The sequence below is a fragment of the Clytia hemisphaerica genome, unplaced genomic scaffold (assembly GCF_902728285.1).
Source record: "Clytia hemisphaerica strain Z4C2 unplaced genomic scaffold, Clytia hemisphaerica genome assembly, whole genome shotgun sequence".
NCBI lineage: Eukaryota > Metazoa > Cnidaria > Hydrozoa > Leptothecata > Clytiidae > Clytia > Clytia hemisphaerica.
Genome location: NW_027103744.1, coordinates 738,053 through 752,010, shown reverse-complemented (window position 1 = coordinate 752,010; position 13,958 = coordinate 738,053). Strand labels below are relative to the sequence as shown.

The following is a 13,958-nucleotide window of genomic DNA, read 5'->3' as shown; positions in this document are numbered from 1 at the left end:
TGATTGTAATTCATGAAAAGTTTTGTTCAAGATTTTAACAGTATCACATGGACGTTTAACAACTTTTAGACAGTTCCCATGGAGATGTTGTAAATTTGTTCGAAAAATGTGAAAACTTGATAATGTTATATATTGAACTATGAATAATTTTAATTATGCTGAGTCCAATAATACAGAGGATCTAGTGGTATGGATTTGCTACATACCACCAAATTACACCGGACCACTTATCAGGGTCGTCAAGTATATTAAAAAACGACAATTCCCCCTCCCTCCCCGGGCTAACTAAAGGGTGAAATCCTTCTGTAACCAACACATTGTTTTGATTTTGAAAAAACCCTTTTGGTTTGGTTTATAGATTTAATCTCGGAAAATTTCTCGAAATAATAAGTTTTTCATAAATCATGGTTCAGCAGAAAAGAAACGAGATTTTGGCCAAAAAAGTTAAAAAGGCCTATTTTCTTTCTTTTACCATATTTGTTCGAGGAGAGGCTTGTAAACCAAATTTGCTTGTAATATTGTTTATCCTTTAATGAAGAAATTTGAGATTCTATGCCTTTGCTAACTTTTTTGTAAATACATTCAGATCCCGGCACTGCTGGCTCTACTTATAGGGTAAATGAAAAACGTCCCAAAAAGATGGTTGAAAAATATATAAATTATATATTCAATGTATACAATGTATAGCAATGTGCCCTCCCGGTTATTACCATAATAGCTTTATGGCAACTCCTGAACTTGGACACAGGATGTACGGTTAAATTATATATTCAATATGATGTTACAAGTTTTATCATATAGTCGTTTATTAAATATATACAATGATGATATTATAAAATTTCGTAACAATGTTTAAAATTGAGTAACACCAAATATTTATGCTCCTACGTATCTGAACCCATTATATGATATTTTGTTGAAAATCAAACGAGAGCGTAGGGGTTTTTCGAAATGTTGGTTTTTCCCTTTTTGACATCGGCGTTTCGGTTTTTGAAAAAAAAAGTCGGCAATTTGCAGTTGGAATTTCCTGTAATGACAATAACAGTCAAGAACACCATCAAATTAGCCTATCATAGGCACATTTTTCCCGGCTAATTAGACTATATAAAATAGTCTAATTACCCTATGATAGGCTAAGCAGCTTATGATAGGTTTATTTGATGGTGTTCTTGACTGAATAAGGAATACCGACGCGGTTATCTGTAAATTTGAATTTATTTTATTTTGGCCTTGACATCAACCTCATTCTCCTTAACATAATGCCATACAGTTTCTGTAATGCCCTTTATTGACTTTTTCGTTGTCTTTGAATTAAATTTAAAGGCGATTGATATCCAATGACCTAAAGCTTCTCGTTCTCTCCATCTGACATATGACATCGATTTAATTCATCCAAATGTAAAATTTGTTCCATGTGCCAGACAAATCGTTATAAACGCCATTGGAGGTAGCTAAAGAGGACAAATTGTGTTAAAGGGTTGTCATTTTCTAAGAAATTGGGTATTTTAAAGCCCACAAAGCCTTAAAAATGAGATAAAATTCGCTAGGAAATTGAGAGAAAAATCTCATTTGCTCTAAAGTGGGGAGGCTGAAGTCTCCCCAGTCTCCCTGCTTCCGGCGCCGGGCCTGTTCTTGACTTGTTTTTGTTTTTTTTGGCTATCGAAATCTATGCTCTTATATAGTTTGTTTATAATTTCTAAGAATTTTTTTTTCACTTTTTGCACCTCCTAAAGATATAAAAACGCTATTTAATTGGATGAAAACAGGTTTTCGAAACAAATTTAGGGCATTGCGCCCCTGGTCGCTCGTCTACGGGGCCATGAATGAGTTAATTCATTACCTCCAATACTTGGATCATCTAGCGGATTGGTTGGTGAGGTCAATGGTAACTCCAGTTCATCCATAACGGCTGGTTGAACGATTTGCAAATCCAATAATTTACTTTCGAAAGTCGTTTTCTCGATGTATGCGATCCATTTGGTGGACATGTTCCACGTGCAATAAAACATGGCTTTGTTGCAGCGGGCGTAAAATACGCCATCTGAGGGGATGTAGTATGTCACCGCGGTGATGAAAGGTGAGATGGCTGAAAAATGATGAACGTTTTAGATAGTTATTTTGCCTTGTGATTTTCTTTTGGGAGTTGAATTTGCTAGATTTTTTTTGACCGAAAACAGAATCGAGCCAGTTGACTGCGTAATAAAAAAGCGGTTTTTGTCTAACAGATTTGTCACAATCTATCAAACAAAAAGTTTTCACGAAACAAAATTTAATGCCCTACCTATCCATCGAACGCCCTTGTCGATTGAATATCTGCAATTGCTCTTCCTCGCACTGAAAATAAACAAGCGAATATTGAGTATTCGTAATCACAATTATGGTTCTCTAGTGTAGGCTTTTTAACGGGCACAATGTATCATGGGGAAGCAAGACTAAGGATACCTTCCTGCTGCGAAAATGTAACAGAAAGTTGCTGATTGTAATCAGCCTTAATTCTCCATCCATCATTGTGACGGTAAAAATGCCTGTTCAATCAGTTAGTAAATACACTCTGATTACCTTATCGGCCCTTTTTACACCGGCCCTTATTACGCCACGAGCCCAAAAATAACGCCAATAAGGGCCGGTGTAAAAAGGGCCGATAAGGTAGCTCATACACAAAAGAGGATGAGACGATATAGGCTTGATTATTCTTTTTGTCCCAACTTACAGATCTTGTGTAGATTCGCAAATAATGATGACATTTCCAAAGGACGGTACACTAGCTTGTAATATGCTTTTCAGCTTGATCTTTTCTGAAAGCTCTGTTGAGTATGCTGAAACAGAAAAACGGGATTATGATAATACGTAATACACGTTTTTTTTTTTTTAAGAAACTAGTTTTACCAAACAGCCTCGACGTTTCTTAAGAAATCGGCCTTTTGAGCCTTAAATGTTTCTTACATGTTTCTAAACTTTTTGACATAATCAGCCTTATGGAAGGCTGGATTGAAAAGTTCTTTAAAAAAACCGAATTACAAAAAGTTATTTTCTCATTCTCAGCCTCAGCATGTTTCTTATATGTTTCTTAGTTTTTAGGCATTCTGAGCCTTATGTTTCTTTAAAGCGTGCTTCTTAAAAAAAAATGTGTAATACGAAATTCACATCCAGATTGTAATATTTTTTATTCTAGAAATCAGATGTAGACAATGACAAAATATTTTTTTTTGGATGAGAGCCATTTGTATAAGATTCATTATGTATAACGGAGGTTTTTCTTGTCTTCAATGAAACTATTTCAGTGGAATGATACTCATTCCTTTAAGGATGGTCTCCCCATGGAAGTTAATAAGTACACACTTATTTTGGACAAGCTCTGAAGGGAGTATTTTTCGAATGTTTATTCAAATAACAATCAGTAGCTCTTTACCTGGAAGTAACTTAATGAGGTTCTTCGCATCACCATCACACGTGTTGTTTGTATTCATAATATCGAAAGTTGTAGTATCAACTGTTAACTGGTTACTACTGTCTGTGGTCTCAATCACACAGGCTGCTGTTTTGGTATCAATCGTACGCACCATCGCGTTCCCGCGTGATGTATGGAAAGCCGTGCTGGAGCTAAAAAGTTAACATTAAGATTTATCATACAGTGAACTCGTGCCAATTTGAACTTCCAATATTCGAATCTTTCTATAACTCGAACTAGTTCTCAGTTTCCGTCAAGGGCAATGTCTCGTAAAATACTCTCTATAATTCGAAAAGAATTCTTTGTCTCTTAAAGATCGAATTAGAGAGAGTCAACTGTATCCACTGACCTGTAATTAAAACTACTGAACTGAGCTTTACCTCTCCTATCTTTGTTTGGACTATGTAAAACTCTGATAGATGATTGCCATATATCTTTAACGTTCAATTTAGTTATGCTTTTTTATCCTTCAGTTTTGAGTCGTTAAATTATTGTCAGTATTATACACTCTCTAATGACATTTTTCTATTCGATGATATTGAAAGCCACTACCTACAAAAAAATCTCAAAAAGGACCTTCCTATTCGATACGCTCCTTTATTCGACGAAAATCTAAATCCACTTGAAAATCGAATTAGAGATTGTCAGCTTTATTTTTTATGACCAATTTTTGGTACACACCTATCGGATTCCAAAGAAAAGGCACCATTCTCTTCGAAAACTGTCTTTCCAGTAGCCTCGTGGACCAAACCAGAATCTTTGGTGAATCGAAAAAGTTCTGTACATTTTGAGGACAAGACCACGTTTTGGTTTGTTTCGTCACTCGCCCAACAACGCCCGCTATTCATCTGTTTGATACGGAATGAGCCTGAAATTTCAAGAAATTTCAAATATTTAAGCGACCAACTCTCAATTTCTAGAGCGGTACCGTCTCTCATCTTTGTTATTTTGATCATATTCACATAGGGAGTAACCTCGACATTTATTGACATTTTCAACTGGACTCATATTGCAACCGTAAAAGGTAGAGCTCAAACTTATTAAAGATATGCACCATTGCAATGTCTTCTAATATTACATCACGGGCCCAACAGCTGATTGGTTCCATATGACGTATTGTCTAATCTTGTGTCACGTACAACCAATCAGCTGTTAGGTCTATTCACGATATACACCATTGCAATGTCTTCCATGGGCCCAATAGCTGATTGTTTGTAAGTGACGTAAAATCTGTCACTTTCAACCAATCAGCTGTTGGGTCCGTGGAAGACATTGCAATGGTGTATATCAAGAATTATTTCGACGCCTAATTGTTGCGATTTGAAGAAAATGAAGTGAATATTCAAAACAATTTTACAAAATAATTAAATGTTACCTTGAGGCTGTCTCAGCGTTGCATACGTTTCAAAATGTTGTATCACTCTAATCGTTGAAACTACACCCTCATTGGATGAAGTACATGGTCCTCCTTTACAGTATTGTCCATCCATAAACCCTGTGATGGAGAATGAAGGAACCAACCGTGGGTGGACCATGAAATCTCCATCGTTTTTCGCTTGGTAAAATGTGGAGAACGACTGAGCGCTCACTGTAGGATCGATGTATGGAAACTAAAATATATAAAAGAGTTTTGAAGTGGTCGTGGTTGCAGAAGTCTTCACGATGGTTCTCAAATTATGGATCTTTGCTTTTCTTGAGTATTTAGAGCTTGCATTAAATGTTAAAAAAAAGATTCTACAATTTGGAAACACTATCTATGGTTCTATAATTTGGGTTCTTTTAAGTTTGTAGAGTTTGTTTGTTTGTTTGTTTGTTTGAAGTGATGTTTGTGTGTCGCCATTTTCAGACTTGGGAATAAGATAAACTTCCAGCCGTGCCTCACTAGAGAGTTTATGTATTTTCACTTTTAAAGATGGCGGAGTGGCTGAAGCGTTTTAGGATAACCAGCAGTTCTGACCCACAAAATCGAGGACGGTAAAAATGCTGTACCGTCGTACTCAGTCAGTTAGGATCTAGCCAAATCAAAACCTAACCGTCTCCATCGCAGTAAAAGCACACATACATAAAATCGGTACTGCTTCTCAAGATATGGTATTACGACTTACCAGTGACCAAACGACCCTCGCTAAGCGAAACAAATATCTGAAACTAGCTTACGTAAATTCTTTGCAGCCCATGGTTTAAATCTTTTTCAATAGTGAGGTATGATGGTGGATAACTATTGAAATATGAATCGACGTTAATACTGGTCGTCTCTGGAGTCCATTTTGCGTAAACATTGGGTACAAGAGATGTCAATGTGACGTCATATGTTCGTTCCTCACCGCCATACGACACGTATGGTCGGAAGTTCAGGACAGACCTATTAAGAGACATGTGAAACATATGTTCTAACTATACCGATGCTTAAAGATTTATCTATTTTTTTCCGTTATAAAATCCCAGTTAAAGTTTCAATTGGTTGAATGTTAATAATTGCGACACTTTTGATAATTGTTTGATATAAAGGCCCGTGAAAATATGGTGAAATTCTGTTTTGAATAACTGATTATTTCAATCGAGCTATAATCTTTGTTGATAAAAAATCTGCAGTTAACTCTCGCTCATTCGAACTTCTATTATTCGAATCTTTTGATCTATACGAAACTTTTTTCCAGTTCCCCTCAAGGAGAAACCTGCTAAAAATACTATAATACTATGAATAATACGAATATCTCTGTAATTCGAACAAAAAAAGATTTCGAGTTCGAATTAGCGAAAGTTAATTGTAGGTATATTTAAATCTTAATATTGGCTTCATTATGGTAAATAGGGTAACAAAACGAGAATAATCCTACCCTTGGTAATTGAAAGTCTTAGAGACAAGTTCATTGCTTTTTTCTCTGATGCTGATTGATCCTAGATTTCCTTGCATCACTTTCGTTTTCTTCTGTATAATGACATACCGCACGTCGCCCGCCTTGACAGCTTTCCACAACTTGAAAGCTGCAGTGTAATAAGCGTCCGTATCCGTTGATGGGTTTGCCGTTAACTGAAAAATTGTAGGAGTTTATGTATCTCGTGTTTTTCTGTGACGGAGACGGTAAGCTTCTAATTTGTCTACATCCTGACTGACTGAGGACGACGATAAATCAGCACTTTTACCATCCTCGTTTTACCCAATCACTCAGTCACCCCGCAGTCCTCAAAAGTGCAAATACACAAGCTATAAACTTATAACGAGTTTATGTATCAGCACCGAGGATAGTGTAGTGACTGAAATAATCTTGAATAATCATAATCCGCAGTTTTGACTCGCAAAATCGAGGACGGTAAAATTGCTTGTTTACAGCCGTCTCCAGTTGATCAGATCCTAGGCAAATCAAAAGCTAGCTGTCTACCTCGCAGGAAAAGCACCATACACAAATTCGCTTATATGAAAAAGGCTATCCAAGACTTGATACACTTTATTCTGATGCGTAAAGTTAATCGAGAGGTGACGTTGTCTGTACACAAACCCAATATCTACGGCTAATTTCAAAATTCATTGCCGTAGAGGAACTACGCTACGATAATCGTGAGATACACTCTGGTACAGAGTAGAGGTGACGTCGCTCCAGTGATTTAGTGTGTATTGAAACAAAGGTTTTATACACTCTTTGTCTTCCGAAAAGATGAAGAAGGGGGTCAGAAATTTTCATGAAAAAGGGGGGATAGCAAGGAAGGGGGGATTTTGAGGGGAGTTTGAGAATGGGGGGCTTACATATATATTGTAGATTATTTTCAATCACTTTTGTGAAATTTGGTCTTCATGAAAGAAAGATTTCTGTTTATAGAGTAGTCTGAGTCAAAAGAAGAAAAAAGTTTATCATTTCGCTTTCTCTCTCTAAAGATATTTCACATATATTTGTTAGCTATTTTTGTCCAAAATCCTTGGGGATGGGTATTTTTAAAAGTTAGGGGGGATGCCAAGAAGGGGGATCAGACCCGGAAAGGTTAGTAACAAGTCCTTTTTTAGAAGTATCTGGCATCGTTGCGCCACACTTTGATTTAATTTTGAAGGTTAAAGACGTTTTATTTTGAATAAAAGTGATATCGTTTGTTTACTTATCAATTTTAATTCACAAGCTTTTTGATATTGAATTGACGCATATCTGGAGCAATATTGGTCAGAAAGAGGAAAAGAAAAACATATCAGCACAATATAACAGTAGGCAGACACTGTCCTGTGTCTGATATGAAACGTGGACAATTTATGTAAAAATAAAACCTTAAAGGGACTATCAGATTGATTTTGATATTTGGCTTAGAGATACCTTTTATGATTCTTGACTCAATTATTTTCTAAAGCTGAGATATTCGACTTTGAATTTTGAAATGTTCACTTGAAAACAATAGAAATTCAACGTAAAGACTGTGTAAAGACTCATTTTTAGAGATTTCAAAGTCAAATATCTCAGCTTTGGAAGAAAATGGGTTCAAAAGATTTAGAGGTGTCTCTCTGAACCATAATAGGTATCCCAAATATCAAAAATCATCTGATGAACCCTTTAAAAAATTTAGTGAAAATATAGAATCCTTGACGAACTAGAGACTTACTTGAGCGAAGATGTCATATTGGATAGCATTATCTGTTGATTGGTAATAAGATTTTGTTTTCAAAGTGGTTTCAGGGATATTAAAACTACTAAGAATCATGTCTCCATTGGGTACAATTGGTGAAAAGTTGATGCTTGTTCCTAACTCCAGGTTGGATAATGCTGTGAAGGTCGTTGATGGTTTGGTTGGGTCCAAGTTGAAGTCTACAAGAAAATAAACTACAGTATATCTCAACATGTACAGGGAACGCAAATTTGTTCGAGTTATGGGGATTTCGAGCTATGGAGACTGGTTGACGAGGCATTGTTGCCTAAGTAAGTAAGTAAGTTTGCGTTCGGAGTCGAGCGCGACCCGAAGGCTCCCTTTTCGTATAGCTGTCTACCCGAAGGTAGGGGAAGGTGCCACTCCTTTCCCTGGATTTCACCATTTATCCATGACCCGTCTCTTTAGTTGCTGAGCATCAAGCAGAGATGCATCAAGTACCATTTTGGGAATCTTTGGTATGACCAGGCTGGGGATTGAACCCACAACCTTGCGCACCGTAGCTGGATGCTCTACCTTCATGATACGGTCGCCTAAGGGGACCAGAAAACTTGCTCGAATTAATAACAGTTTCCATAGCTCGAGCACTCACGAGCTTGAGGCTCTAGTTCAAGAGACATTAGCGAGTTTATGTATTTGCACTTTTGAGGACGGTAGAGTATCTGAAGCGATTTGGAATAACCCGCAGTTCTGACCCGCATTATCGAGGACGGTAAAAGTGCTGATTTACCGTCGTCCTCAGCTGGTCAGGATCTAGCCAAATTAGAACCTTACCGTCTCCGTCGCTGAAAAACACGCATACATAATCTCGGTATTGTCAACTGAGAGAGCCGAGGAGACATTAGAGTTAGTAAGGTCCGAGTAATGGAGACTAAACTGTACAAGCATAGGTATAAAGAAAAGTATTTTCAACGCGGAAAATCTTATAAAGTGACGAAAATGGCACTTTGAAATTAAAGGGCAGGATGTAAAGATAGTATTTTCAAATAAAAAAGAACCTTTCCAAAACTTAGTTTTAGCAAAAGTGCTAAAGTGTTCTTGAAAAAACAACAGGTATAGTTTGCAACAAGATAGAGAACATATGGCACATACCATAATGGCCGTTTGTGGTTTGTTTTGAGAAGATGTACATCTGTAAGGAACGCAGTGGTGAAGCCAAGCGGAATCTGTACAAGTTAAGCAGAATGGTACCATCTTGTTTAGTTTTCGGTTTACATGTTTCGTCCTCACATTGTGGATGATCACGAAGTCGACTGAACCCAGTACCCAGATCTAAAATGAAGTGAATTTGCACTGATATCGTATTTTGACCTCTCTGTACCTTAAATTATTACACGAAGTCTACTGAACCCAGTACCCAGATCTAAAATGAAGTGAATTTGCACTGATATCGTCTTCAAATTATTATACCTCTCATCCCAATTATTTCTATTATCTTAAAAATTACCAAAACCCTTTTTGTGTCTCGAGACAAAAAAATATTAATTCTTCTTTATTCCTCCCGACCTATCCAGAATTAACCAACCAAGGCTTCAAGGTACATCAAACGATTTAACAATATCAGTCTATAAACAAATAAACCTTGTATTTGCTACATTTACGCTAGTAGCACACACTCATTACATTCGCTGAATACAAACCAAATCACTTTCCCGCAACGATGTTTTTTTATAAGGGTTTTTTGCCAGCACTATTCCCGCGTCTCTGTGTCTCAAAAAAAGCAGATACACGTTTTTTTTTACGAAAATATTTATAAGAACACGAGGCTTGCAATTGGCCGAAACCTAAGCACAAATTAAGAACAATCTGAGACTCAGATGTCAGAAATTACACACATTTTGACATATTTTCAACCCATCTTTTGTTTTAAGTAAAAAAACTAAGCGTTTTAAGAGCATCGCAAGAAGCCATAAAATTTCAAAAGATTAACAGTTAGCCTAGTCTGAGCCAAAAATTATTGGTTCTTATAAAAAAAGTGTGTATTTGCTAGTCTTACCAGCAGTTTTTAAAGATTTAATTCACGTTTTTTTATAAAAACAAACTATATAAGAAGATAAGGCTTTGATGACCAAAATATTGAGAACAAGTTAAGAATATTTTAAGGCTTTACGGGCTCTAAAACACCCGATTCTTTAGGAAGATGGACAAAAATACTCAAGAAATGTTGAATGTAAGAACATGTTAAGAATATTTTTAGGCTTAATCTCAAAAAATTAAGAGCATCCCAAGGCTTCAAAAATTTTGGATGTTCTGACTAAAAAACGTATATAGACTTACAAGTATTTGAACACTCTTTGGAAAATTGTTCTTCTTCACCGTGTGAACATGCTCCACCTGTGCACGTTCTGACACGTTTCTTCTTCTGAAAACCATCGATTCCATCCTGAGTGCAAAGGCCCCAAGCACCCCAAGCTGACCATGTCCCATCGCCTTCATACAAATATCAAAAACTATTATTACTTAAACTATTTCTCTCAGTTTGAACCATAAGTGATTTTGTGGTTTTAGAGATGTTGGCTAAATCGATCTAACCAGCCAGGGTGCAGTATGCAGTACGCAGTGCTAATAAGGACGAAAGGCATATGCTGCTCTGCCACTCATATCTCCTGAGTGAATATAGTTGGACAGAAATTTTTATTTCTTCACTATATGGCTGCACTAACTTAGGGACGATGATTGAATCAATGTTTTTTTCGAATCGATATAGTACATCGTGGGTAGAAAATACGTTGGTAAAAAATATCATTGGAAGGAAAAAATTCGTCAGCAAAAACTTTCGTCATTTTTAGCCGACTAGTTTTTGCCGATAATTTTTTTTACCGGAGTAACATTGGATTTTCAGAGGAATTAAGGATGGGAAATACTAACATACTAAACTGAGCAACCATTGCGAAACTTACCTATACACGTTGTACCGGACTGGGTATATCCCGGACAACAGAATCGTCTTAAACGGTATATCGCACGTGTACGTTGACCGTAGTAATAGTCGTACGTATATCTGAAATTATCAAAAAATGAAAAGATTCATCTTCACGACAGATCTGACCTATACTACAATCATGGTTTTGCAAAATTTAAAGTTCGGACAAGAATGACATTTTCAGACTTTCTACTTTTTTTACACGGATATTTCGATTTGGGAGGGGAGTAATGGCTTCCAGGCTATATTCTTAGCCTAGTAGGACCATTCACAAGCTTTTAACGTTATACGTCAGTCTTAAGTTTCCTGTGAAAACTCAACTACTTTCCAACCCTAAGTTAAGTCACTTAAAAACGTTTTTGTCAGAGGGCGGGAACATAAGGGCGGTGGGCGTTTGCTTAAAAAAGCAGCTGCGCAGAAGGACGAGCAAAAGTTGGTGAGAGGTTGTTGATTAACATTGAATTTTAACAGGGGCTTTTCAATTTCTCCCTTTGGTATATTTTCTTCATAGGCTCATTTTTTCTGCATGATATCGTTCCAGTTCAGCTGGTGTGCCAGTTTAAAGGTTTTAATTTCACATAAGTGTTCCCGTTTCATTTCAGACACATATTTCATACCGGGACAGTGTCTGCCTATTGTTATTTTATTTTATTTATTTTATTTTATGTTATTTTATTTTATTCTGACAATTTTGCTACTTATACATCTGTGTTAATCCAACGTGAAAAAGCTTGTGAATTATAAAATTGATGAGTAAGCAAACGATATCACTCTTATTTAAAAACAATACCTTTAAGTGAAGAGGCTAACTATAAGAATTTTTCCTAATTTTTTAAAAGATTTTATCTCTTTGACTCTTAATACGGCCAGAACCTAGTGTAACTTTTAGACTAAATAAACATTTTGGAGAGCCGTAAAGAATTTTACCGTGTTTGATGACAATATCCATTGCAAGCACCAGTCCATGAAGTACTGCAACATGTATAGTAATAATACCATACTGCTTGGCGCGATAATCGAACACTGTAATACTCCGTCAGGCTTTCCAAACTACCGTCTGTACAATATCTAAAGAAAATGAACACAATCCTTCAATACGCGTTTTTTATAAGAACAAACTGTAACTATAAGAACATAAGGCTTCGATGACCGAAATGTTAAGAACAAGTTAAGTACATTTTAAGGCTTCTAAAGTATGTGGACTCTAGAACGCCGAATTTCATAGGAAAATGAACAAAAATACTCAAAAAATGGCAAAAATAAGAACATATTTTTAAGAACATTTTTAGCTTGGTTGTAACGGTCGGGTGTACGGCAACGGAATATTTTAATTTTTAAGGACACTTTTAACCGCAGGATGATAAATAAATTGAAACTTTGTAGGGACCTGGGTTCTACCGATTGAAGAATGAGTTACCTGTGTGTCAGTCTTGCTGTTGCTAATGCTCCGAAAATTCCCATCCATAATATGAAAATTGTTTGACAATTTAGCTTTTTCATCTTGAATGCGATATCAGAAAAGTTTGATTCGTTTTAAGACTTTTTCTGACACACCACTGTACTATAATTTGGAGGAGTAAATTCATAAAGCATATCATATTGTTGTATATACTATGGTTGGCAGATGTCATGTATGTATGTGCGGACGGGTCCCACCATAACCATCTTAGAGAAATATTTTCGAAAAAATGTTCTTCCATTTTCGAGAAATTTTAGAGTCTATTTTAGTCAGGATTTCGCTGAAGATTGCCAACCTAGATTGGCATGAAACTTTGAGAATTAACTTAAATCGTTTCCTTTACTCAAATGAGTCTCTTTTACAACTTTTGCTCTCGAAACTTAAAAGTTTTCCTAAAAGGTTTTCCGACCCTTAGAGAGACGATTACTATAGAATTTTCTTATTTTGTAACCCTCCTTTTTTGCCAAAGTACCTTCCTCGAGCTACAATAACTCAAAGCTCTTTCTATAATTAAATCTCAAGCTGACTAAAATTCAACCCAAGAACCAGGAACTAATTATCTTACATCATCAATGGTATCACAGCAGGGTAAATGCCACAAAATATATTAATTCAAATTATACTGATTTATTTTAACTATACACTGCTTATCATACTGACTGCAAGTAAACAAATTTTCCTGAATTTTATTTACAATCGAATCAAAGTTTCTTATCCAACTTTATAAACAAATGCAAAACGTTCAATTCCTAAGAAGATATTTGTGAATTTTCTGTCAATAAAATTGTTGTTAGAAAATTTTACTGTCAAACCTCAAAGAATTGGGAAAACTATAAATAACTCATTTGATTTGTCCATGTCCACATTTGAATGTCAAATGAACTTTAGAAAAACCTCTGCATAGTTTCTGTTGGTTATTTTGTAAAGCGTTACCAGGCCAATCAGTTAACTATTGTTCATTGATTATTTATTAAGATTACTTGCTCCCCTGGGCTTTTTGCTTCAGTCAATGTCAAAGCTTTTTTTAAGAACCTTTCATCTTCTCTTCAGTGAGTTTTTCTACCCCTGGGGGGGAGTGGGTTTACCAACTGACGGTATGTGCGGCGAAAATAATGGCTTTTAGAATCGCACCCTTACAGTGCAGAAAAAAATCGGTGAAATTCATACCCTTACAGTGCATTTTTTCAAATTTTAAACTCTTTTAGAGCAAAAGAAATAAAGATTTTCGAGCAAAAATATGCAATTTTTCCTTGATTTGCTGAAATTCCCACCCATCAGTGCATTTATCAAAAGTCCACCCTTACAGTGCATTTCTGATATTTTGAAACACATACACATACTGCACATACCCGTCGGTCAATTTGCCTGACTGCCCCCCCCCCGGGTTTCTACCTCGGGTGACATACCTAAAATCTTCTCAATCTTGATATTTTATTTTGTCAATTAGAAATTTCTAGGTGTTCTTTAAGCATATTGTTTTTGTGTAAATGGAATACACAAATACACGT

General features: G+C 36.1%; 2 protein-coding genes across 2 annotated transcripts in view; one reads left to right on the top strand and one right to left on the bottom strand.

Annotated features, from left to right (window-relative positions):
* Window positions 1-13,958, top strand: part of LOC136805314 (uncharacterized) — a 98,085-nt gene that overhangs the window by 21,102 nt on the left and 63,025 nt on the right. The window lies entirely within an intron of this gene.
* Window positions 1,201-12,548, bottom strand: LOC136805312 (uncharacterized). Its single transcript, XM_067061898.1, has 15 exons — window positions 12,409-12,548; window positions 11,919-12,059; window positions 10,969-11,069; window positions 10,346-10,498; window positions 9,161-9,340; window positions 8,027-8,229; window positions 6,286-6,479; window positions 5,606-5,810; window positions 4,824-5,058; window positions 4,130-4,316; window positions 3,410-3,600; window positions 2,711-2,816; window positions 2,282-2,334; window positions 1,841-2,086; window positions 1,201-1,451 (listed from the first exon to the last, which is right to left on the bottom strand). Exons 1-15 carry the CDS (start codon window positions 12,489-12,491, stop codon window positions 1,384-1,386), a joined length of 2,346 nt encoding a protein of 781 aa, XP_066917999.1. The 5' UTR covers window positions 12,492-12,548; the 3' UTR covers window positions 1,201-1,383.

Bases quoted from the DNA above. Each gene is read 5' to 3' on its own strand.
- LOC136805312 (XM_067061898.1), bottom strand. From the start codon at position 12,491: ATGAAAAAGCTAAATTGTCAAACAATTTTCATATTATGGATGGGAATT. The intron at 3,601-4,129 runs GTGTGTACCAAA...TTAACTTTTTAG, and splicing joins TTTTCTTTGGAATCCGATAG to CTCCAGCACGGCTTTCCATA. The intron at 1,452-1,840 runs GTAATGAATTAA...TGTCCTCTTTAG, and splicing joins AGATGATCCAAGTATTGGAG to CTACCTCCAATGGCGTTTAT.